The sequence below is a fragment of the Nerophis ophidion genome, linkage group LG19, assembly GCF_033978795.1.
Source record: "Nerophis ophidion isolate RoL-2023_Sa linkage group LG19, RoL_Noph_v1.0, whole genome shotgun sequence".
Classification (NCBI taxonomy): Eukaryota; Metazoa; Chordata; class Actinopteri; order Syngnathiformes; family Syngnathidae; genus Nerophis; species Nerophis ophidion.
The window spans coordinates 37,374,584-37,401,483 of NC_084629.1; the positions used below are offsets into that span (position 1 = coordinate 37,374,584).

At 38.3% G+C, this 26,900-nt stretch overlaps 2 protein-coding genes across 5 annotated transcripts in view; one reads left to right on the plus strand and one right to left on the minus strand.

Annotated features, from left to right (window-relative positions):
- Nucleotides 1–1,763: 1,763 nt before the first annotated feature.
- Nucleotides 1,764–12,468, plus strand: lg19h3orf38 (linkage group 19 C3orf38 homolog). The gene is made up of 4 exons (XM_061879927.1): nt 1,764–1,947; nt 5,478–5,653; nt 5,732–5,964; nt 11,902–12,468. The coding sequence occupies exons 1-4, from the start codon at nt 1,821–1,823 to the stop codon at nt 12,266–12,268; spliced, it is 903 nt and encodes a 300-aa protein (XP_061735911.1). The 5' UTR covers nt 1,764–1,820; the 3' UTR covers nt 12,269–12,468.
- A 3,167-nt stretch (nt 12,469–15,635) lies between these two features.
- Nucleotides 15,636–26,900, minus strand: part of LOC133538357 (RNA-binding motif, single-stranded-interacting protein 1-like) — an 80,141-nt gene continuing 68,876 nt past the window's right edge. Inside the window, exons 12-13 of one of the 4 annotated variants that reach the window (XR_009802972.1) lie at nt 19,313–24,913; nt 15,636–18,786 (exon numbers count right to left, since the gene is read on the minus strand). Coding sequence is in view for 2 of the 4 variants with exons in the window: in XM_061879928.1 (XP_061735912.1) it covers nt 24,722–24,913 (192 nt within the window). In the remaining 2 variants the exon portion in view is untranslated. Of the gene's footprint in view, nt 24,914–26,900 lie in introns of all 4 variants that reach the window. The other 3 variants (XR_009802973.1, XM_061879929.1, XM_061879928.1) reach the window with 3 other exon arrangements.

Sequence of the window (26,900 nt, forward strand, 5' to 3'; positions counted from 1 at the left end):
GGTTTTGTAATTGGAACAAAAAATACCCGTTTTGGGCTGTTTTTCCGTTTCTTTTTACTGGGGGGGTTACATTTTTCTTTAATGAAATATAATATGAAAATCAATCAAATCCCCGATAAAACTGAACGGAAACACGGATGTTTTTTTTTTTTTTTTGGGCGGACGCCGGGAAATGTGTTTTCAGAGTAAAAGCGGAACTAATTAGTAAGGTACCCGTGTGCCTGTGACACTGGCTAAAATGTACTTTGGAGCCATATTAATGAATTATTTTGGACATTATATAACATCTTCATAAATCTCTACACATATTTTCACTACGCACTGTAGTATCACCGCTTTTACTTTGAAAATAAAATTTCCGGTTTTATAATTGGAAAAAAAAAACACCCGTTTTGGTCTGTTTTTCCGTTTCTTTTTACTGGGGAGTTACATTTTTCTCTAATGAAATACAGTAAGAAAATCAATCAAATCCCAGATAAAAACGGAACGGAAAAACGGATTTTTGTTTTGTTTTTCTGGCAGACGCCGGGAAATGTGTTTTCAGAGTAAAAGCGGAAATAATTACTAAGGTACCCGTGTAACTGTGACACTGGCTAAAATGTATTTTGGACATTATATAACATCTACATAAATCTCTACACACATTTTCACTACGCACCGTAGTATCACCGCTTTTACTTTGAAAAGGAAATTTCCGGTTTTGTAATTGGAACATAGAAAAACCGTTTTGGTCTGTTTTTCCGTTTCTTTTTGCTGGGGGTTACATTTTTCTTTAATGAAATATAGTATGAAAATCAATCAAATCCCCGATAAAACGGAACGGAAAAACGGATGTTTGTTTTTGTTTTTTTGGCAGATGTCGGGAAATGTGTTTTCAGAGTAAAAGCGGAAATAATTAGTAAGGTACCCGTGTGCCTGTGACACTGGCTAAAATGTATTTTGGACATTATATAACATCTACATAAATCTCTACACACATTTTCACTACGCACTGTAGTATCACCGCTTTTACTTTGAAAATGAAACTTCCGGTTTTATAATTGGAACAAAAAACACCCGTTTTGGTCTGTTTTTCCGTTTCTTTTTACTGGGGGGGTTACATTTTTCTTTAATGAAATGTAGTATGAAAATCAATCAAATCCCCGATAAAACAGAACGGAAAACCGGATGTTTGTTTTGTTTTTCTGGCAGACGCCGGGAAATGTATTTTCAGAGTAAAAGCGGAAATAATTAGTAAGGTACCCGTGTGCCTGTGACACTGGCTAAAATGTATTTTGGAGCCATATTAATGAATTATCTTGGACATTACATAACATCTACAGAAATCTCTACACACATTTTCACTACGCACGGCACTGTAGTATCACCGCTTTTACTTTGAAATGCATTTTCCGGTTTTATAATTGGAACCAAAAACACCCGTTTTGGTCTGTTTTTTTCGTTTCTTTTTATTGTGGGGTTACATTTTTCTTTAATGAAATATAATTTGAACATCAAACCGTCCTTTGTATTTAGTTATTGCTTTGGGGTCAGTGTCTGTTTTGGTATTTCAATACTATTTTTTTGTTTCTTCAAGACGAAATTCAAATAAACCAATTGTTGTTGTTGTTTTTGTTTTGTTTTTAATTCAAATGCCAAAAAACATACCTTGACCTATTTAATGATACAATAGTACATTGCTGGTCATGACGCGTCGAAAAAAAAAAAAAAAAAGTTAAACGTTAAGGCGGGAACCGTCGTCGCCAAGCCCAGTTCCTGCACGGACATGTTTGGGGGTGGGTTTGTTGTTGTCGTCCTGCTAGCTTGCTGCCGTGGCGGGGATGGCGGGGCTCTCAGGGCGAGAGCGAGAAGGATGTGAGAAAATTCTCCATTTGCTGTCCAAGGCTGATATACTTTCGCTGAGCGACACCGTTACGAACAAGATGATAGTGGTGGAAAACGTTACAGGTAACTACGAGTAATATTGAAGCCCGCGCTAGCTAGCAACAGCTAGCATGTGACATGTCCCCTCAATATAGTCACAATAATGTTGACATTTTGTCGGAATATTCACAACTGACGCGACTTTGCTGATGGCGAAAGCTTTAATAACATGCTGCAGACACTTAGAACTGCACTTTTTGGGGGAATTTTGCCTATCATTTGGAATCCCTGTGTGAAACGAGAACACTTTCTTTTTATGCATTCTAACTCGTAAATAAACGCTAGCATAAGGCAGCCAAATGGAGTACACTATTGTGCCCATGGAGCCATCTAATATCATCCAAAAAGCGCCAAATACAATGATAGCAATGTATAGCCAACACATATAACAATATTAATAACACAGAGACAAATTACAATTCAATCAATCAATTAAAGTTTAATTATACAGCCCTAAATCACAAATGTCTCAAAGGGCTGCACAAGCCACAACAACATCCCACATCAGGGCGAGGAAAAACACAACCAAATGGGACACAATGAGAAGGAGGGGACCGCATGTTGTTGTGAATGTTACTAGATACTACATATATACTTACAGCATGATCAAAATATGTAAATGTTACATGTTATTATGAGTTTTACTACATTACATATACACTTACATCCATCCATTTCCTACTGCTTATTCCCTTTGGGGTCACTCATGATCAGAATATGTAAATATTACATGTTATTATGAATGTTATTACATTACATTGATACTAACAGCATGATGAAAATATGCAAATATTACATGTTATTATGAATGTTACTAGATACTACATATATATACTTACAGTATGACCAAAATATGTAAATATTACATGTTATTATGAATGTTACTAGATACTACATATATACTTACACTATGATCAAAATGTGAAAGGATTACATGTTATTATGAATGTTGCAACTTTACATATATACTTACAGTATGATCAAAATATGTAAATATTACATGTTATTATGATTGTTACTATATTACATATATATACTTACATCCATCCATCCATTTCCTACCGCTTATTCCCTTTGGGGTCGCTCATGACCAAAATATGTAAATATTACATGTTATTATGATTGCTATTACATTACATATATACTTACAGCATGATGAAAATATGCAAATATTACATGTTATTATGAATGTTACTAGATACTACATATATACATTCAGTATGATCAAAATATGTAATTACATGTTATTATAAATGTTACTACATTACATATATACTTACAGTAGGATACAAATAATTAAATATGACATATTACTAGAAATGTTACTCCATTGCATATATACTTACAGCATCCATCCATCCATTTTCTACCGCTTATTCCCTTTTGGGGTCGCGGGGGGTGCTGGTGCCTATCTCAGCTACAATCGGGCGGAAGGCAGGGTACACTCTGGACAAGTCGCCACCTCATCGCAGGGCCAACACAGATAGACAGACAACATTCACACTCACATTCACACACTAGGGCCAATTTAGTGTTGCCAATCAACCTATCCCCAGGTGCATGTCTTTGGAAGTGGGAGGAAGCCGGAGTACCCGGAGGGAACCCACGCATTCACGGGGAGAACATGCAAACTCCACACAGAAAGATCCCCAGCCTGGATTTGAACCCAGGACTGCAGGACCTTCATATTGTGAGGCAGACGCACTAACCCCTCTTCCACCGTGAAGCCCATACTTACAGCATGAACAAAATATATAAATATTACATGTTATTATGAATGTTACTAGATACTACATGTATATACTTCCATCCGTCCATGGATGGATGGATGTTACTAGATACTACATGCATATACTTACAATATAATCAAAATATGTAAATATTACATGTTATTATGAATGTTACTACATTACATATATACTTACAGTATGATAACAATATGTAAATATGACATGTTACTAGGAATGTTACTACGGTACATATTTACTTACAGTATGATCAAAATATGTAAATATTGCATGTTATTGTGAATGTTACTACATTACATATATACTTACAGCATGATGAAAATATGTAAATATGACACGTTATTATGAATGTTGCTACATTACATATGTACTTACAGTATGCTGAAAGTATGTAAATATTGCATGTTATTATGAATGTTACTAGATACTACAGATATACTTACAGCGTGTATATAAAACTTTGATGGAAGTTTTTGGATGTTTTTAGAAGGCTGTATAATAGACTGTATTTATATTATTCACATGAGAATAATGCTGTATAATAGACTGTATTAATATTATTCACATGTCAATAATGCTGTATATAAGACTGTATTTATGTTATTTAAATGTGAATAACGCTGTATAATAGACTGTATTTATATTATTCACATCTGAAAAATGCTGTATAATAGACTGTATTTATATTATTCACATGAGAATAATGCTGTATAATAGACTGTATTAATATTATTCACATGCCAATAATGCTGTATATAAGACTGTATTTATGTTATTTAAATGTGAATAGCGCTGTATAATAGACTGTATTTATATTATTCACATGTGAATAATGCTGCATAATAGACTGTATTTATATTATTCACATGTGAATAATGCTGCATAATAGACTGTATTTATATTATTCACATGTAAAAATACCAGTGTATAAAAAGTGGTCGATTGCCTCGCCTTCAAAATAAAGGCACAAAATAACTTTAAAAAGTCAGTGTGTAAAAAAGTGGTTCCAAGACAAAAGATCGGTTAAATAAATTCAGTGTCCAAAAAATCCTTCAAAATAAAGGCACAAAATAACTTTTAAAAGTCTGTGTATGAAAAGAGATTCCAAGACAAAACATCGGTTCAATAAATTCAGTGTCCAAAAAAAATCCTTCAAAATAAAGACAGAAAATAACCTTTATAAGTCAGTGTATGAAAAGTGGTCGATTGCTTCACCTTCAAAATAAAGGTACAAAATAACCTTTAAAAGTTATTGTATAAGAAGTGGTTCCAAGACAAAACAATGGTTGAATAAATTCAGTGCCCAAAAAAATCCTTCAAAATAAAGGCACCAAATAACCTTTAAAAGTCGGTTTATAAAATGTGGTTCCAAGACCAAATATCAGTTAAATAAATTTGGTGTCCAAAAAAATCCTTCAAAAAAATGCTGCATAATATATTATATTATTCACATGTGAATAATGCTGCATAATAGACTGTATTTATATTATTCACATGTAAAAAATACCTAAGTTTTTATTGTCTATTGTGAGGGAACTGTGGTGCTGAATTTCCCCCAGCGATCAATAAAGTACTTTCTATTCTATTCTGTCCCCCCAACAATGTGACCATGCCGTAACAAAAACACATGTTCCCCTCCAATTTACATGGGTTTTGTAACAAAAATAAAGTTAACACATAATTGCATGAACTAAGCAAAGGGAATCAATTTTTAATCACATGATGTGTAAATATGAAGTCATATGTGTACATTGTATTTATGTACCTGAGCCACCTATAAGGCTTCTATTGGAATGTTCCACACAGAGGCTGCAGAGGCCATCCTGTCCTTCACTAAAAATGGGGAGGAGCTGCTGAGGAGGAAGAAGGTGCACCGCGACGTCATATTTAAGTACCTGGCCAAAGAAGGGGTGAAGTTGCCCCCCAGCAGTGAGAAGCACCAGCTGGTGAGGAGGACGCTGCAGCTCTGGTCAAACGGAGAGGTGGGCACACATGACCTGGGTCTTTGTTGGTGGAAAGGCTCCCGTTGTTCTGACCGTGTGTTCACCTCCCACCTGAAGGCCTTAGCCGAGGACCGCAGCAATCACAGCAGACAGACGCCGCTGCCCAGCACGGCCCAGGAGTTTGCCGACGTGAAGAACGACTCCACCTTTGACTTTTTGGCCCTCGGCCAGCAGTTCTGCATTTGGTTCTTCCAGCTGCTGAACAGTCAGAACCCCGCGCTGGGCCAGCAGCCCCAGGACTGGGGGCCACAGCACTTCTGGCCAGATGTGAAGCTGCGCCTCATTGCCAGGTATCACTCTTCCAAAGTCTTGGCCCGCCTCACAATAATAGTCTTGAAGAATAATAGTATCAGACATCAGTTGCTGTGGCGACCACACACCACACCCCCTTCATTATTCAAAAGAAAGGCAGGAAATAACTTTTAAAAGCCAGTGTATAAAAAGTGGTCGATTGCCTCGCCTTCAAAATAATGGCACAAAATAACTTTAAAAAGTCATTGTGTAAAAAAGTGGTTCCAAGACAAAACATTGATTAAATAAATTCAGTGTCCAAAAAAATCCTTCAAAATAAAGGCACAAAATAACTTTTAAAAGTCTGTGTATGAAAAGTGGTTCCAAGACAAAACATCGGTTGAATAAATTTAGTGTCCAAAAAAATCCTTCAAAATAAAGGCAGAAAATAACCTTTATAAAAGTCAGTGTATAAAAAGTGGTTCCAAGACAAAATATTGGTTAAATAACTTCAGTGTCCAAAAATCCTTCAAAATAAAGGCACAAAATAACTTTTAAAAGTCTGTGTATGAAAAGTGTTTCCAAGACAAAACATTAGTTACTAAATTCAGTGTCCAAAAAATCCTTCAAAATAAAGGCAGAAAATAACCTTTATAAGTCAGTGTATAAAAAGTGGTCGATTGCCTCGCCTTCAAAATAAAGGCACAAAATAACTTTAAAAAGTCAGTGTGTAAAAAAGTGGTTCCAAGACAAAACATCGGTTAAATAAATTCAGTGTCCAAAAAAATCCTTCAAAATAAAGGCACAAAGTAACTTTTAAAAGTCTGTGTATGAAAAGTGGTCCCAAGACAAAGCATTAGTTAATAAATTCAGTGTCCAAAAAATCCTTCAAAATAAAGGCAGAAAATAACCTTTATAAGTCAGTGTATGAAAAGTGGTCGATTGCGTCACCTTCAAAATAAAGGTATAAAATAACCTTTAAAAGTCAGTGTATAAGAAGTGGTTCCAAGACAAAACATCAGTTCAATAAATTCAGTGGCCAAAAAAATCCTTCAACATAAAGGCACCAAATAACCTTTAAAAGTCGGTTTGTAAAATGTGGTTCCAAGACCAAATATCAGTTAAATACATTTGGTGTCCAAAAAAATCCTTCAAAATAAAGGCAGAAAATAACCTTTAAAAGTCAGTGTATAACAAAACATCAGTTAATAAATTCAGTGTCCAAAAAATTCCTTCGAAATAAAGGCAGAAAATAACCTTTAAAAGTCAGTGTATAAGAAGTGGTTCCAAGACAAAACATTGGTTAAATGACTTCAGTGTCCAAAAAATCCTTCAAAATAAAGGCACACAATAACTTTTAAAAGTCAGTGTATAAAATGTGGTTCCAAGACAAAAACATCTGTGTCCCAAAATTTTTTCAAAATAAAGGCACCAAATAACCTTTAAAAGTCAGCGTATGAAAAGTGGTCGATTGCCTCGCCTTCAAAATAAAGGCACGAAATAACTTTAAAAAGTCAGTGTATAAAAAAGTGGTTCCAAGACAAAACATCGGTTAAATAAATTCAGTGTCCAAAAAATCCTTCAAAATAAAGGCACAAAATAACTTTTAAAAGTCTGTGTATGAAAAGTGGTTCCAAGACAAAACATCGGTTGAATAAATTCAGTGTCCAAAAAAATCCTTCAAAATAAAGGCAGAAAATAACCTTTATAAAAGTCAATGTATAAAAAGTGGTTCCAAGACAAAACATTGGTTAAATAACTTCAGTGTCCAAAAAATCCTTCAAAATAAAGGCAGAAAATAACCTTTATAAGTCAGTGTATGAAAAGTGGTTGATTGCGTCACCTTCAAAATAAAGGTACAAAATAACCTTTAAAAGTCAGTGTATAAGAAGTGGTTCCAAGACAAAGCATTGGTTGAATAAATTCGGTGCCCAAAAAAATCCTTCAAAATAAAGGCACCAAATAACCTTTAAAAGTCGGTTTATAAAATGTGGTTCCAAGACCAAATATCAGTTAAATAAATTTGGTGTCCAAAAAAATCCTTCAAAATAAAAGCAGAAAATAATTTTTAAAAGTCAGCTTATAACAAAACATCAGTTAATAAATTCAGTGTCCAAAAAATTCCTTCGAAATAAAGGCAGAAAATAACCTTTAAAAGTCAGTGTATGAAAAGTGGTTCCAAGACAGAACATTGGTTAAATGACTTCAGTGTCCAAAAAATCCTTCAAAATAAAGGCACAAAATAACTTTAAAAAGTCAGTGTGTAAAAAAGTGGTTCCAAGACAAAACATCGGTTAAATAAATTCAGTGTCCAAAAAATCCTTCAAAATAAAGGCACAAAATAACTTTTAAAAGTCTGTGTATGAAAAGTGGTTCCAAGACAAAACATCGGTTGAATAAATTCAGTGTCCAAAAAAATCCTTCAAAATAAAGGCAGAAAATAACCTTTATAAAAGTCAGTGTATAAAAAGTGGTTCCAAGACAGAACATTGGTTAAATGACTTCAGTGTCCAAAAAATCCTTCAAAATAAAGGCACAAAATAACTTTAAAAAGTCAGTGTGTAAAAAAGTGGTTCCAAGACAAAACATCGGTTAAATAAATTCAGTGTCCAAAAAATCCTTCAAAATAAAGGCAGAAAATAACCTTTATAAAAGTCAATGTATAAAATGTGGTTCCAAGACAGAACATTGGTTAAATGACTTCAGTGTCCAAAAAATCCTTCAAAATAAAGGCAGAAAATAACCTTTATAAGTCAGTGTATGACAAGTGGTCGATTGCTTCACCTTCAAAATAAAGGTACAAAATAACCTTTAAAAGTCAGTGTATAAGAAGTGGTTCCAAGACAGAACATTGGTTAAATGACTTCAGTGTCCAAAAAATCCTTCAAAATAAAGGCACACAATAACTTTTAAAAGTCAGTGTATAAAATGTGGTTCCAAGACAAAAACATCAGTGTCCAAAATTTTTTTCAAAATAAAGGCACCAAATAACCTTTAAAAGTCAGTGTATGAAAAGTGGTCGATTGCCTCGCCTTCAAAATAAAGGCACAAAATAACCTTAAAAAGTCAGTGTATAAAAAAAGTGGTTCCAAGACAAAAAAAACATTGGTTGAATAAATTCAGTGTCCAAAAAATCTTTCAAAATTAAGGCACAAAATAACTTTTAAAAGTCTGTGTATGAAAAGTGGTTCCAAGACAAAACATCAGTTCAATAAATACAGTGTCCAAAAAAATCCTTCAAAATAAAGGCAGAATATAACCTTTATATGTCAGTGTATAAAAAGTGGTCGATTGCTTCACTTTCATAATAAAGGCACAAAATAACCTTTAAAAGTCAGTGTATAAGAAGTGGTTCCAAGACAAAACATCGGTTAAATAAATTCAGTGCCCAAAAAAATCCTTCAAAATAAAGGCACCAAATAACTTTTAAAAGTCAGTTTATAAAATGTGGTTCCAAAACAAAGACATCAGTGTCCTAAAAATCTTTCAAAATAAAGGCACCAAATAACCTTTAAAAGTCAGTGTATGAAAAGTTGTCGATTGCTTCACCTTCAAAATAAAGGCACAAAATAACCTTAAAAAGTCAGTTTATAAAAAAGTGGTTCCAAGACAAAACATCTGTTAAATAAATCCAGTGTCCAAGAAAAATCCTTCAAAATAAAGGCACAAAATAACCTATAAAAGTCAGTGTATAACAAAACATTAGTTAATAAAATCAGTGTCCAAGAAAAATCCTTCAAAATAAAGGCACCAAATAACCTTTAGAAGTCAGTGTATAAAAAGTGGTATATTGCTTCACCTTCAAAATAAAGGCACAAAATAACCTTTAAAAGTCAGTGTATAAAAAGTGGTTCCAAGACAAAACATCAGTTAAATAAATTCAGTGTCCAAGAAAAATCCTTCAAAATAAAGGCACAAAATAACCAATAAAAGTCAGTGTATAACAAAACATTAGTTAATAAATTCAGTATCCCAAAAATCCTTCAAAATAAAGGCAGAAAATTACCTTTATAAAAGTCAGTGTATAAAAAGTGGTTCCAAGACAAAACATCAGTTCAATAAATTCCATCTATTTCCTACCGCTTGTCCCTTTTGGGGTTGTGGGGGATTCTGGCAGTGTCCAAAAAAATATTTCAAAATAAAGGCAGAAAATAACCTTTTAAATAGTGTTTCAAAGACAAAACATCAGTTAAATAAATTCAGTGTCCAAGAAAAATCCTTCAAAATAAAGGCACAAAATAACCTATAAAAGTCAGTGTATAACAAAACATTAGTTAATAAATTCAGTATCCCAAAAATCCTTCAAAATAAAGGCAGAAAATTACCTTTATAAAAGTCAGTGTATAAAAAGTGGTTCCAAGACAAAACATCAGTTCAATAAATTCCATCTATTTCCTACCGCTTGTCCCTTTTGGGGTTGTGGGGGGTTCTGGCAGTGTCCAAAAAAATCTTTCAAAATAAAGGCAGAAAATAACTTTTTAAATAGTGTTTCAAAGACAAAACATCAGTTAAATAAATTCAGTGTCCAAGAAAAATCCTTCAAAATAAATTCACAAAATAATCTATAAAAGTCAGTGTATAACAAAACATTAGTTAATAAATTCAGTATCCCAAAAATCCTTCAAAATAAAGGCAGAAAATTACCTTTATAAAAGTCAGTGTATAAAAAAGTGGTTCCAAGACAAAACATCAGTTCAATAAATTCCATCTATTTCCTACCGCTTGTCCCTTTTGGGGTTGTGGGGGGATCTGGCAGTGTCCAAAAAAATCTTTCAAAATAAAGGCAGAAAATAACCCTTTAAATAGTGTTTCAAAGACAAAACATCAGTTAAATAAATTCAGTGTCCAAGAAAAATCCTTCAAAATAAAGGCACAAAATAACCTATAAAAGTCAGTGTATAACAAAACATCAGTTAATAAATTCAGTATCCCAAAAATCCTTCAAAATAAAGGCTGAAAATTACTTCTATAAAAGTCAGTGTATAAAAAGTGGTTCCAAGACAAAACATCAGTTCAATAAATTCCATCTATTTCCTACCGCTTGTCCCTTTTGGGGTTGTGGGGGATTCTGGCAGTGTCCCAAAAAATATTTCAAAATAAAGGCAGAAAATAACCTTTTAAATAGTGTTTCAAAGACAAAACATCAGTTAAATAAATTCAGTGTCCAAGAAAAATCCTTCAAAATAAAGGCACAAAATAACCTATAAAAGTCCGTGTATGAAAAGTGGTTCCAAGACAAAACATCAGTTCAATAAATTCCATCTATTTCCTACCGCTTGTCCCTTTTGGGGTTGTGGGGGGATCTGGCAGTGTCCAAAAAAATCTTTCAAAATAAAGGCAGAAAATAACCTTTTAAATAGTGTTTCAAAGACAAAACATCAGTTAAATAAATTCAGTGTCCAAGAAAAATCCTTCAAAATAAAGGCACAAAATAACCTATAAAAGTCAGTGTATAACAAAACATCAGTTAATAAATTCAGTACCCCAAAAATCTTTCAAAATAAAGGCCGAAAATTACCTTTATAAAAGTCAGTGTATAAAAAGTGGTTCCAAGACAAAACATCAGTTCAATAAATTTCATCTATTTCCTACCGCTTGTCCCTTTTGGGGTTGTGGGGGGTTCTGGCAGTGTCCAGAAAAATATTTCAAAATAAAGGCAGAAAATAACCTTTTAAATAGTGTTTCAAAGACAAAACATCAGTTAAATAAATTCAGTGTCCAAGAAAAATCCTTCAAAATAAAGGCAGAAAATAACCTTTAAAAGGTGAGTTTACAAAAAGTGGTTCCAAGACAAACCATCAGTTAAATAAATTCCATCCATCCATTTTGTCTTGTCCCTTTTGGGGTCCTGCAGGGTGCTGGCAGTGTCCAAAAAAATCCTTCAAAATAAAAGCATAAAATACCCTTTAAAAGTCAGTGTATAAAAGTGGTGGATTGCTTCACCTTCATTTACCAGTTGACTTTTGAAGAACCCTGACCTACGTGTTCTTCCTCAGAGCGGGCAGCGAGCAGATGGAGGAGTTTGTGGGGGCGGATCTAGTGAGCCGTCGCCTCCTGGCCTTGACCAAGGAGGAGCTCCTCCTCCTCAGCCCCAACCTGGACTCTCACGGACTCAACGTGCTGGCGTCCCCGCACGGCCTGGTGCTGGTGGCGGTGGCCGGCACCATCCACCGGGACGCCGCCTGCCTGGGAATATTCGAGCAGATCTTTGGACTCATCCGCTCGCCCTTGGACAATAACAGCTGGAAGATCCGCAGCCTCAACCTGAAGATCCGAGGTCAGGACGCCCTGGGGGGAATGCAGACCACGGCGCCCGCCCTCAGTTACAACACCAGCGAGCTGCACTCGCTCTGCACCTTGTAGCGCTCTCTGCTCCCTGGGAGATCCTTCTTTACCCAGCATGCATCGCCGACGTCCCAAAGCAGCCTCGTCTGACTTCCTTGTGAACGATATCACGCTGTGGGACACCTGTGCCTTCAGTATCGCCTGCTGCGTGCAGACATGTAGATATGTATCATGTAGATATGTAACATAGCAAATAAAGATATTATATTGACACTTTATTCATGCAGCACGAGAGTGGCCTTCATCCCCTAATGCACACCTGTCTAACTCAACATCATTTACCTGGCCCCCATCATCATTTTATCTGACCCCCAACATCATTTTATCCGACCACCAACATCATTTTACCTGGCCCCCAACATCATTTTACCTGGCCCCCAACATCATTTTATCTGGCCCCCCAACATCATTTATCTGGCCCTCATCATCATTTTACTTGGCCCCCATCATCATTTTACTTGGCCCCCATCATCATTTATCTGGCCCCCATCATCATTTTATCTGACCCCCAACATCATTTTACCTGGCCCCCAACATCATTTTACCTGGCCCCCAACATCATTTTACCTGGCCCCCAACATCATTTTACCTGGCCCTCAACATCATTTTACCTGGCCCCCAACATCATTTTACCTGGCCCTCAACATCATTTTATCTGGCCCCCATAATCATTTTATCTGACCCCCAACATTATTTTACCTGGCCCCTTCATCATTTTATCTGGCCCCATCATCATTTTACCTGGCCCCCATCATCATTTTACTTGGCCCCCAACATCATTTTACTTGACCCCCAACATTATTTTACCTGGCCCCTTCATCATTTTATCTGGCCCCATCATCATTTTACCTGGCTCCCATCATCATTTTACTTGGCCCCCAACATCATTTTACCTGGCCCCCAACATCATTTTATCTGGCCCCCATCATCATTTTACTTGGCCCCCATCATGATTTTACTTGGCCCCATCATCATTTAACTGGCCCGCAACATCATTTTACTTGACCCCCATCATCATTTTACTTGGCCCCTTCATCATTTTACCTGGCCCCCAACATCATTTTACTTGACCCCCATCATCATTTTACCTGGCCCCTTCATCATTTTACCTGGCCCCCAACATCATTTTATCTGACCCCAAACATAATTTTACCTGGCCCCCAACATCATTTTATCTGACTCCCAACATCATTTTATCTGGCCCACAATATCATTTTATCTGGCATGCCACACCATTTTACATGGCCCCCAACATCATTTTACTTGTCCCCCATATTCATTTTATCTGGCCCCAACATCATTTAACTGGCCCCCAACATTATTCTATCTGACCCCCCCACTTCATTTTTAACTGGTCCCCTTCATCATTTTACCTGGCCCCCAACATCATTTTATCTGACCCCCAACATCATTTTACCTGGCCCCCAACATTTGATCTGGCCCCAACATCATTTTACCTGGCCCCCAACATCAGTTTACTTGGCCCCCAACATCATTTTATCTGGCCCCAACATTATTCTATCTGAACCCCAATATTTTTTTTTATCTGGCCCCCAACATAATTTTATCTGACCCCCAACATCATTTTACCTGCCCGACAATATCATTTTATCTGGCATGCCACACCATTTTAAATGGCCCCCAACATCATTTTACTTGGCCCCCATATTCATTTTATCTGGCCCCAACATCATTTAACTGGCCCCCAACATTATTCTATCTGACCCCCAACATTTTTTTACCTGGCCCCTTCATCATTTTACCTGGCCCCCAACATCATTTTACCTGGACCCCAACATTATTTTGTCTGGCCCCCGACATCATTTTACATGTCCCGCATCATCATTTTACTGGCCCCCATCATCATTTTACCCGGCCCCGAACATCATTTTATCTGGCCCCCATCATCATTTTACCTAGCCTCCATCATCATTTTATCTGGCCCCCCAACATCATTTTACCTGGCCCCCATCATCATTTTATCTGACCCCCATCATCATTTTATCTGGCCCCCATCATCATTTTATCTGACCCCCATCATCATTTTATCTGACCCCCAACATTATTTTAACTTGCCCCATCATCATTTTACCTGGCCCCCATCATCATTTTACCTGGCCCCCAACATCATTTTATCTGGCCCCCAACATCATTTTATCTGGCCCCCATCTTCATTTTACCTGGCCCCCAACATCATTTTATCTGGCCCCCAACATCATTTATCTGGCCCCCAACATCATTTTACCTGGCCCCCAACATCATTTATTGGCCCCCAACATCATTTTACTTGGCCCCCATCTTGATTTTATCTTACCCCCAACATCATTTTACCTGGCCCCCATCATCATTTTATCTGACCCCCATCTTCATTTTATCTGACCCCCAACATCATTTTACCTGGCCCCCAACATCATTTTACCTGGCCCCAACATCATTTTATCTGGCCCCAGCCTCATTTTATGTGGCCCCCAACATCATTTTACCTGACCCCCCACTTAATTTTATCTGGCCCCGAACATAATTTTACTTGGCCCCCAACATCATTTTATCTGGCCCCCAACATCATTTTATCTGGCCCCCAACATCATTTTATCTGGCCCCAACATCATTTTACTTGGCCCCCAACATCATTTTAACTGGCCCCAACATAGTTTTACCTGGCCCCAACATCATTTTACTTGGCCCCCAACATAATTTTATCTGGCCCCCAACATTATTCTATCTGACCCCCCACTTAATTTTACCTGGCCCCGAACATAATTTCACTTGGCCCCCAACATCATTTTACCTGGGCCCCCCACTTAATTTTTACCTGGTCCCCAACATCATTTTATTTGGCCCCCCCACTTCATTTTTATCTGGCCCCCCACATCATTTTATCTGGCCCGCATTATCATTTTTATCTGGCATGCCACATCATTTTACATGGCCTGCAACAGCATTTCATTTTATCTGGCCCCCCCACGTCATTTTCTATGGTCCGCAACATCATTTTATCTGGGCCGCATCATAATTTTATCTGTCTAACACTTCATTTTACCTAGCCCCCCACATCATTTCAACCGGCCCACAACATCAATTTAAATGGCTTGTCATATAATTTTACACGGACCGACACACCATTTTAATGGCCAGCCACTTCATTTTATGTATTTCCACTTCATTTTTAATGGCTAGTCACTTCATTTTATATGGCCTGTGAAAGTATGTAGTTAATTTGCATCTTTTGTTACGCAATGTATACAACTTTCCTTTAACCATTGAGCTATCCCGGGTGTTGTTGAGACAAGATTTTTTCTTAATATACAAATGCAATCATTTAACTCTGATAATCAACGAATGGTGCAGCAGGTCAGTAAGAAGTCAGTCGTCACAAACAACAACAAAAATTGCAAAATATTTTATTATTAAAAATAATCCAATCAATGAAAAAAAAAAAACCTGAGGCAACAACCAAGAGGGACACAAGTTTGGCCGAAACACACACACACACACACACACAGTGTAGTGTAGTACAAAACAAAAATACAAAACATCACAACTTTTTCCTCAAGTTGTGTACACAAAAGTTCATAAATTAAAATTCTCAGAATTGTTTGAAGGAGCACTTTTCTCCACACAAGACTCGGCACCACTTGGTTGTTCTTCATGCAACAAACACTTTGTCAACTCTCATCTCATCAAGCAACACGTTTTTGTTGACAACACCCGGACTCTTCCCAAACCTCCACTCAAAAACTTCATTCAATGCCAACAACACGTGGGAAGAAACCTGATCCAGGACACTAGACTGGTCTAGACTAACCTGGTTTAGTCTAACATGGCAGATACTAACTTGGTTTAGTCTAACCTGGCCTGGACTAACCTGGGTTAAATTAATTTGGGTTAAATTTACCTGGGTTAAATTAACTTGGGTTAAATTTACCTGGGTTAAAGTAATTCAGGTTAGACTAACCTGGGTTACACAAACGTGGTATAGACTCAACTGGATTAGACTAATGTGGGTTAGATGAATTTGGTTTAGACTAACCTGGTTTGGACTATTTTGGGTTGGACTAACCTGGGTTAGACAAATTTGGGTTATATGAATTTGGGTTGGACTAACCTGGGTTAAAGTAATTTGGGTTAGACTAACCTTGTTTGGATTAATTTGTGTTAGACTAACCTGGGTTATATGATTCTGGGATAGACTCATTTGGGTTAAATTAACCTGGGTTATATTAATTTGGGTTAGACCAATCTGGGTTATATTAATTTGGGTTGGACTAACCAGCACTAGAAGTGAGGAAGTTAAAACTGAGGTAGATCAAAGTTGTGAGAAAAACAACTTTTAGTTCATCTAACTTTCTTTTTCATCTTCTTTGTCCAATCAGTTGTTGCAACCACACTGCATTGTGAGTTTCTGTGTGTTCTATGTTGTGTAATCTATGTTGTGTGTTTAATGGTGTGTTTATGTTCAATATTGTGTTTTATGTTGTATGTTGAGTAATCCATGTTGAATGTTGTGTGTTAAATGTTGTGTTTATGTTCATTATTGTGTTTTATGTTGAGTAATCCATGTTGAATGTTGTGTGTTAAATGTTGTGTTTATGTTCAATATTGTGTTTGATGTTGTATGTTTTATGTTGAGTAATCCATGTTGAATGTTGTGTGTTAAATGTTGTGTTTAATGTTCAATATTGTGTTTTATGTTGTATGTTGTGTAATCTATGTTGTGTGTTCTATGTTGAATGTTGTGTGTTCAATGTTGTGTTAAATGTTCAATATTGTGTTTTATGTTGTATGTTTTATGTTGTCTGTTCTATGTTGTGTAATTTATGTTGTGTGTTCTATGTTGAATGTTGTGTTTTCAATGTTGTGTTTAATGTTCAATATTGTGTTTTATGTTGTATGTTTTATGTTGTGTAATCTATGTTGTGTGTTCTATGTTGAATGTTGTGTTAAATGTTCAATATTGTGTTTTATGTTGTATGTTTTATGTTGTGTAATCTATGTTGTGTGTTCTATGTTGTGTAATTTATGTTGTGTGTTCTATGTTGAATGTTGTGTTTTCAATGTTGTGTTTAATGTTCAATATCGTGTTTTATGTTGTGTAATCTATGTTGTATGTTCTATGTTGAATGTTGTGTGTTCAATATTGTGTTTTATGTTGTATGTTTTATGTTGTGTAATCTATGTTGTGTGTTCTATGTTGTGTGTTCTTTGTTGAATGTTGTGTTTTCAATGTTATGTTTAATGTTCAATATTGTGTTTTATGTTGTATGTTTTATGTTGTGTAATCTATGTTGTGTGTTCTATGTTGAATGTTGTGTTAAATGTTCAATATTGTGTTTTATGTTGTATGTTTTATGTTGTGTAATTTATGTTGTGTGTTCTATGTTGAATGTTGTGTTTTCAATGTTGTGTTTAATGTTCCATATTGTGTTTTATGTTGTGTAATCTATGTTGTATGTTCTATGTTGAATGTTGTGTGTTCAATGTTGTTTTATGTTCAATATTGTGTTTTATGTTGTGTAATCTATGTTATGTGGTCTATGTTGTGTAATCTATGTTGTGTGTTCTATGTTGAATGTTGTTTTCAATGGTGTGTTTTATTTTCAATATTGTGTGTTTGATGTTGTGTGTTCTATGTTGTGTTGTATGTTTTATGTTGTGTGTTGTATGTTTGATGTTGTGTGTTCAATGTTGTGTTGTATGTTTTATGTTCTATGTTGTGCTGTATGTTTTATGTTGTGTTTTCAATGTTGTGTTGTATGCTCAATGTTATGTGTTCAATGTTGTGTTGTATGTTTTATGTTGTGTATTGAATGTTGTGTTGTATGTTTAATGTTGTGTGTTCTATTTTGTGTGTTTTATGTTGTGTATTGTATGTTGAATGTTGTGTATTGTATGTTCAATGTTGTGTGTTCAATGTTGTGTTGTATAATTTATGTTGTGTGTTGTATGTTTGATGTTGTGTTCTATGTTTTATGTTGTGTGTTGTATGTTGTGTGTTGTGTGTGATGCATGATGCCAAGTGTGAGTATTGCAAGAAGGCACACATGTGCTGAGGCGGTGATATCAAAGTCTGATTGTGAGATCAGTATCGTCATCTTTGCTGATCCAACTAAGCGACAACATTGTGTCAGCCAGCTACACAACTACACACACACACACACACTCAGCTTGGCAAGTGAAAAGTACAAAAAAAAACACGTCATCAAAATAGGAACAAATGTACATAAAAGTATCATGACACCTGTGTGATGTCACAACCTCCCCCCCCACCAACACACACACACACACACACACACACAACTTGTCCAAATCCACCCGACCCACAATGTTTTGGTGGAACTTTTACCGTTTTTCTGGAGCTGATGATGAATTGTACTTTGATGCTAACTTCACTACTAGATTAGTTCCATGACAACCTTTGTGCAAGAAGGGGGCGGGACAAGAAGGGGCGGGACTTAACACAGGTGTGAGGGGAAGTAACATTGAAACATTAAGGCCTGATCGACTAAGACCATCATACTAAACTGTGTGTACAATACCTCACTGTGTACTATTAGTGTGTACAATCATACCAAACTGTGTACTATTAGCGTGTACAATCATACCACACTGTGTACTATTAGTGTGAACAATCATACCACACTGTGTACTATTAGTGTGAACAATCATACCACACTGTGTACTATTAGTGTGTACAATCATACCACACGGTGTACTATTAGCGTGTACAATCATACCACACTGTGTACTATTAGTGTGTACAATCATACCACACTGTGTACCATTAGTGTGTACAATCATACCACACGGTGTACTATTAGCGTGTACAATCATACCACACTGTGTACTATTAGTGTGTACAATCATACCACACTGTGTACCATTAGTGTGTACAATCATACCATATTGTGTACTATTAGTGTGTACAATCATACCACATTGTGTACTATTAGTGTGTACAATCATGCCACACCGTGTACTATTAGTGTGTACAATCATACCACACCGTGTACTATTAGTGTGTACAATCATACCACACTGTACTATTAGTGTGTACAACCATACCACACTGTGTACTATTAGTGTGTACAATCATACCACACTGTGTACTATTAGTGTGTACAAAGTATAAAAGTGTTTACTATTAGTGTGTACAATCATACAACACTGTGTACTATTAGTGTGTACAATCATACCACACTGTGTACTATTAGTGTGTACAATCATACCACACTGTGTACTATTAGTGTGTACAATCATACCACACTGTGTACTATTAGTGTGTACAATCATACCACACCGTGTACTATTAGTGTGTACAATCATGCCACACCGTGTACTATTAGTGTGTACAATCATACCACACTGTGTACTATTAGTGTGTACAATCATACCACTCTGTGTACTATTAGTGTGTACAATCATACCACACCGTGTACTATTAGTGTGTACAATCATACCACACTGTGTACTATTAATGTGTACAATCATACCACACCGTGTACTATTAATGTGTACAATCATACCACACCGTGTACTATTAGTGTGTACAATCATACCACACCGTGTACTATTAGTGTGTACAATCATACCACACCGTGTACTATTAGTGTGTACAATCATACCACACTGTACTATTAGTGTGTACAACCATACCACACTGTGTACTATTAGTGTGTACAATCATACAACACTGTGTACTATTAGTGTGTACAATCATACCACACTGTGTACTATTAGTGTGTACAATCATACCACACCGTGTACTATTAGTGTGTACAATCATACCACACTGTGTACTATTAGTGTGTACAATCATACCACACTGTGTACTATTAGTGTGTACAATCATACCACACTGTGTACTATTAGTGTGTACAATCATACCACACCGTGTACTATTAGTGTGTACAATCATGCCACACTGTGTACTATTAGTGTGTACAATCATACCACACTGTGTACTATTAGTGTGTACAATCATGCCACACTGTGTACTATTAGTGTGTACAATCATGCCACACTGTGTACTATTAGTGTGTACAATCATACCACTCTGTGTACTATTAGTGTGTACAATCATACCACACCGTGTACTATTAGTGTGTACAATCATACCACACTATGTACTATTAATGTGTACAATCATACCACACCGTGTACTATTAGTGTGTACAATCATTCCACACCGTGTACTATTAGTGTGTACAATCATACCACACCGTGTACTATTTGTGTGTACAATCATACCACACCGTGTACTATTAGTGTGTACAATCATACCACGCCGTGTACTATTAGTGTGTACAATCATACCACACCGTGTACTATTAGTGTGTACAATCATGCCACACCGTGTACTATTAGTGTGTACAATCATACCACACCGTGTACTATTAGTGTGTACAATCATACCACACTGTGTACTATTAGTGTGTACAATCATACCACACTGTGTACTATTAGTGTGTACAATCATACCACACTGTGTACTATTAGTGTGTACAATCATACCACACTGTGTACTATTAGTGTGTACAATCATGCCACACTGTGTACTATTAGTATGTACAATCATACCACACTGTGTACTATTAGTGTGTACAATCATACCACACTGTGTACTATTAGTGTGTACAATCATGCCACACTGTGTACTATTAGTATGTACAATCATACCACACTGTGTACTATTAGTGTGTACAATCATACCACACTGTGTACTATTAGTGTGTACAATCATACCACACTGTGTACTATAAGTGTGTACAATCATACCACACTGTGTACTATTAGTGTGTACAATCATGCCACACTGTGTACTATTAGTGTGTGGTAGAGGAGTTTGCGTGTCCCAATGATCCTAGGAGCTATGTGGTCCGGGGGCTTTATGCCCCCTGGTGTGGTCCCCCAAGAAAAACTGGTCCTAGGTGAGGGATCAGACAAAGAGCACCTGGAAGACCTCTATGAAAAATACAAACAAAGGACCCCGATTTCCCTTGACCAGACGTGGGTCACCGGGGCCCCCCTCTGGAGCCAGGCGCACGATGACAAAGAGGCAACGTGGGTCCCCCCTCCAATGGGCTCACCACCCAGAGCAAGGACCATAGAGGTCGGGTGCGATGTGAGCTGGGCGGTAGCCGAAGGCTGGGCACTTGGCGGTCCGATCTTTGGGACATGGAACGTCACCTCACTGGGGGGGAAGGAGCCTGAGCTAGTGCGCGAAGTGGAGAAGTTCCGGCTGGATGTAGTCGGACTCACAGCAAGGGCTCTGGAACCACTTCTCTCGAGAGGGGCTGGACTCTCTTCCGCTCTGGGGTTTCCGGCAGTGAGAGGCGACGGGCTGGGGGGGCAATTCTTGTTTCCCCCCCGGCTCAAAGCCTGCACGTTGGAGTTGAACCCAGTGGACGAAAGGGTAGCCTCCTTCCGCCTTCGGATGGGGGGACGGGTCCTGACTGTTGTTTGTGCTTACGCACCAAACAGCAGTTAAGAGTACCCACCCCTTTTGGGTACACACGAGGGAGTACTGGAAAGTGCTCACTCGGGTGATTCCCTTGTCCTACTGGGGGACTTCAACACTTATATTGGCAGCAACAGAAAAACCTGGAGAGGCGTGATTGGGAAGAATGGCCGCCCGGATCTGAACCCGAGTGGCGTTATGTTATTGGACTTTTGTGCTTGTCACGGATTGTCCATAACAAACACCATGTTCAAACATAAGGGTGTCCATATGTGCACTTGGCACCAGGACACCCTTGGCCGCAGTTCCGTGATCGACTTTGTAGTTGTGTCATCGGATTTGCGGCCGTATGTTTTGGACACTCGGGTGAAGAGAGGGGCGGAGCTTTCTACCGATCACCACCTGGTGGTGAGTTGGCTGCGATGGTGGGGGAGGATGCCGGACAGACCTGGCAGGCTCAAACGCATTGTGAGGTTCTGCTGGGAACGTCTGGCAGAGGTTCCTGTCGGAGAGAGGTTCAATTCCCACCTCCGGAAAAACTTTGAAAATGTCACGAGGGAGGTGCGGGGCATTAAGTCCGAGTGGACCATGTTCCGCACCTCTATTGTCGAGGCGGCCGATTGGGGCGAGGTAGTTGGTGCCTGTCGTGGCGGTAATCCTCGAACCCGTTGGTGGACACCAGCAGTGAGGGATGCCGTCAAGCTGAAGAATGAGTCCTATCGGGTTCTTTTGGCTCATAGGACTCCGGAGGCAGCAGACAGGTAGCAACAGGCTAAGCGGTGTGCGGCCTCAGTAGTTGCGGAGTCAAAAACTCGGACATGGGAAGAGTTTAGGGAAACCATGGAAAATGACTTCCAGGCGGCTTTGAAGCGATTCTGGACCACCATCCGCCGCCTCAGGAAGGGGAAGCAGTGCACTGTCAACACCGTGTATGGTGCAGATGGTGTTCTGCTGACCTCAACTGCGGATGATGTGGATCGGTAGAGGGAATACTTCAAAGACTTCCTCAATCCCACCAACACGTCTTCCTATGAGGAAGCAGTGCCTGAAGAATCTGTGGTGGGATCTCCTATTTCTGGTGCTGAGGTAGTTAAAAAACTCCTCGCTGGCAAGGTCCTGGAGGTGGATGATACCCGCCCAGAGTTCCTTAAGGCTCTGGATGCTGTGGGGCTGTCTTGGTTGACATGACTCTGCAACATCGCATGGACATCGGGGGCGGTACCCCTGGATTGGCAGACTGGGGTGGTGGTTCCTCTCTTTAAGAAGGGGAACCGGAGGGTGTGTTCCAACTATCGTGGGATCACACTCCTCAGCCTTCCCGGTAAGGTTTATTCAGGTGTACTGGGGAGGAGGCTACGCCGGATAGTCGAACCTCGAATTCAGGAGGAACAGTGTGGTTTTCGTCCTGGTCCTGGAACTGTGTCCCAGCTCTATACACTCGGCAGAGTCCTTGAGGGTGCATGGGAGTTTGCCCAACCAGTCTACATGTGATTTTTGGACTTGGAGAAGGCATTCGATCGTGTACCCCGCCCGGGAAGTCCTGTGAGGAGTGCTCAGAGAGTATGGGGTATCGGACTGTCTGATTGTGGCGATCCACTCTGTATGATCAGTGTCAGAGCTTGGTCCGCATTGCCAGCAGTAAGTCGGACACGTTTCCAGTGAGGGTTGGACTCCGCCAAGGCTGCCCTTTTTTCATCGATTCTGTTCATAACTTTTATGGACAGAATTTCTAGGCGCAGTCAAGGCGTTGAGGGATTCTGGTTTGGTGGTTGTGGGATTAGGTCTCTGCTTTTTACAGATGATGTGGTCCTGATGGCTTCATCTGGCCGGGATCTTCAGCTCTCACTGGATCGGGTCGCAGCCGAGTGTGAAGCGACCAAGTCCGAGTCCGTGGTTCTCGCCCGGAAAAAGGTGGAGTGCCATCTTTGGGGTTAGGGAGGAGCTCTTACCCCAAGTGGAGGAGTTCAAGTACCTCGGAGTCTTGTTCACGAGTGAGGGAAGAGTGGATCGTGAGATCGACAGGCGGATCGGTGCGGGGTTTTCAGTAATGCGGACGTTGTATCGATCTGTTGTGGTGAAGAAGGAGCTGAGCCGGAAGGCAAAGCTCTCAATTTACCGGTCGATCTACGTTCCCATCCTCACCTATGGTCATGAGCTTTGGGTCATGACAGAAAGGACCAGATCACGGGTACAAGCGGCCGGAATGAGTTTGGGTCTCTCCCTTAGAGATAGTCTGAGAAGCTACGTCATTTGGGAGGAGCTCAAAGTAAAGCCGCTGCTCCTCCACATGGAGAGGAGCCAGATGAGGTGGTTCGGGCATCTGGTCAGGATGCCACCCGAACGCCTCCCTAGGGAGGTGTTTCGGGCATGTCCAACCGGTAGGAGGCCGCGGGGAAGACCCAGGACACGTTGGGAAGACTATGTCTCCCGGCTGACCTGGGAACGCCTCGGGATCCCCGGGAGGAGCTGGACCAAGTGGCTGGGAAAACAGAAGTCTGGGCTTTTCTGCTTAGGCTGCTGCCCCCGAGACACAACCTCGGATAAGGGGAAGAAGATGGATGGATAAAATGGATTGCAGGCATTTAGTTGATCAGGTGTGTTTTAGTACATGCAAACTCTTAGTAGATCATGCCCAGAGTGGAGTGAAAGTGGAGTCAGACCACATCGCCCTTCTAAAGAAACACACACACACACACACACACACACACACACACACACACACACACACACACATGCGCAGGCACATTGCCGTGGCCACGCCCACACAGCAAGCATGAAAACATTGTAAAAAAAAAAAAGATGTTTGTTGCAGTGCGTGTTTCTTTCTTGTATTTGGCAACAATCTTTGGTAAAAAATAAACATTTCCTGTAAGAAAATAAAAGCTTTTTTTTTTTTTTTTTTTCCAAAACGGAGTCTTTTCCAGCACCCGATGAAAGGTTTGGAAAATGTTTTGACGAAAAGGCAAAAGATGCTGACACGGCGTGGAAGGGTCCTTGTTGCTGACGCCGTGTTGCTATGGATACGGGGAGGGGTTGCCAGGTGTGTCCGCCTGTGACGACAGGCCGTTGTCCTGCAAGTGACAAAGTGGTGATGTCACTCTCTCTTTCACCCATGCAGGACTCACCTGGCCAGGTAGGCATGCCGAGTGCACCTGCGAGTACGCAGGCAGGTACGCGCCTGCCAGGGGGGGGTTGGTCGCCATGAACTGTACGAGGGAAGAAGATTATTCATGAGTACTACATGTAGTACAAATACAACAACATGTACTATATGTACAACATGTACTATATCTACAACATGTAGTATATCTACAACATATTTTATATGTACAACATGTATTATATGTCCGACATGAAGTACATGTCCGACAAGTAGTATATGTACAACATGTAGTACATCTACAACAACATGTAGTACATCTACAACAACATGTAGTACATCTACAACAACATGTGGTACATCTACAACAACATGTAGTACATCTACAACAACATGTAGTACATATACAACAACATGTAGTACATCTACAACAACACGTAGTATATCTACAACAACATGTAGTATATCAACATGTACTATATCTACAACATGTAGTACATGTACAACAAGTAGTACATGTTCAACACATAGTATATGTACAACATGTACTATATGTACAACATGAAGTACATATATATACATACATATATATATGTGTACATATATATACTGTATATGTATATATATACTACATGTAGTATATGTACAACATGTAGTACATGTCCAACATGTAGTACATGCACAACATGTAGTACAAGTACAACATTTATTACATGTACCACATACAGTTCATGTAAAACATGTAGTATATGTACAACATGTACTACATGTTGTACAGATGATACATGTAAAATAAGTAGTATATATACAACATGTAGTACATGTACAACATACAGTGCATGTACAACATGTAGTATATGTACAACATGTACTATATGTACAACATGTATTATATGTACAACATGTAGTATATGTAGAACATGAAGTACATGTCCAACATGTAGTATATGTCCAACATGTAGTACATGGACAACATGTAGTATATGTACAACATGTACTATATGTACAACATGTACTATATGTACAACATGTATCATATGTACAACATGTGGTACATGTACAACATTTACTATATGTACAACATGTATTATATGTACACCATGTAGTACATCTACAACATGTAGTACATGTACAACATGTAGTATATGTCCAACATGTAGTACATGGACAACATGTAGTATATGTACAACATGTACTATATGTACAACATGTATCATATGTACAACATGTAGTACATGTACAACATGTACTATATGTACAACATGTATTATATGTACAACATGTAGTACATCTACAACATGTAGTACATGTACAACATGTAGTATATGTACAACATGTAGTATATGTACAACATGTACTATATGTAGAACATGAAGCACATGTCCAACATGTAGTATATGTCCAACATGTAGTACATGGACAACATGTACATGTTGTTACTTGCAGTAGATATCCAGCATGTAGTGTATGTACAACATGTACTGTATGTACAATATGTAGTATATGTTAAAAAGTTAGTATATGTACAACATGTAGTACATGTTCTGCATTTAGTATATATGTACAACATGTAGTACATGTCCAACATGTAGTATATGTAAAACATGTTGTACATGTGCAACATGTACAACACTTAGTAGATGTACAGCATGTAGTATATGTCCAAAATGTAGTATATGTAAAGCATGTAGTATATTTCCAACATGTAGTATATGTACAACATGTACTATATATTCAGCATGTAGTATATATACTGTATGTACAATATGTAGTATATGTTAAACAGTTAGTATATGTACAACATGTAGTACATGTCCTACATTGAGTACATATGTACAACATGTACTATATGTCTAACATGTAGTATATGTACAACATGTAGTATATGTACAACATGTACTATATATTCAGCATGTAGTATATGTAAAACATATACTACATATTGTACATACTGTACATGTTAAACAGTTAGTATATGTACAACATGTAGTACATGTCCAACATTTAGTACATGTACAACATGTAGTACATGTATTGTATGTACAATATGTAGTATATGTTAAACAGTTAGTATATGAACAACATGTAGTACA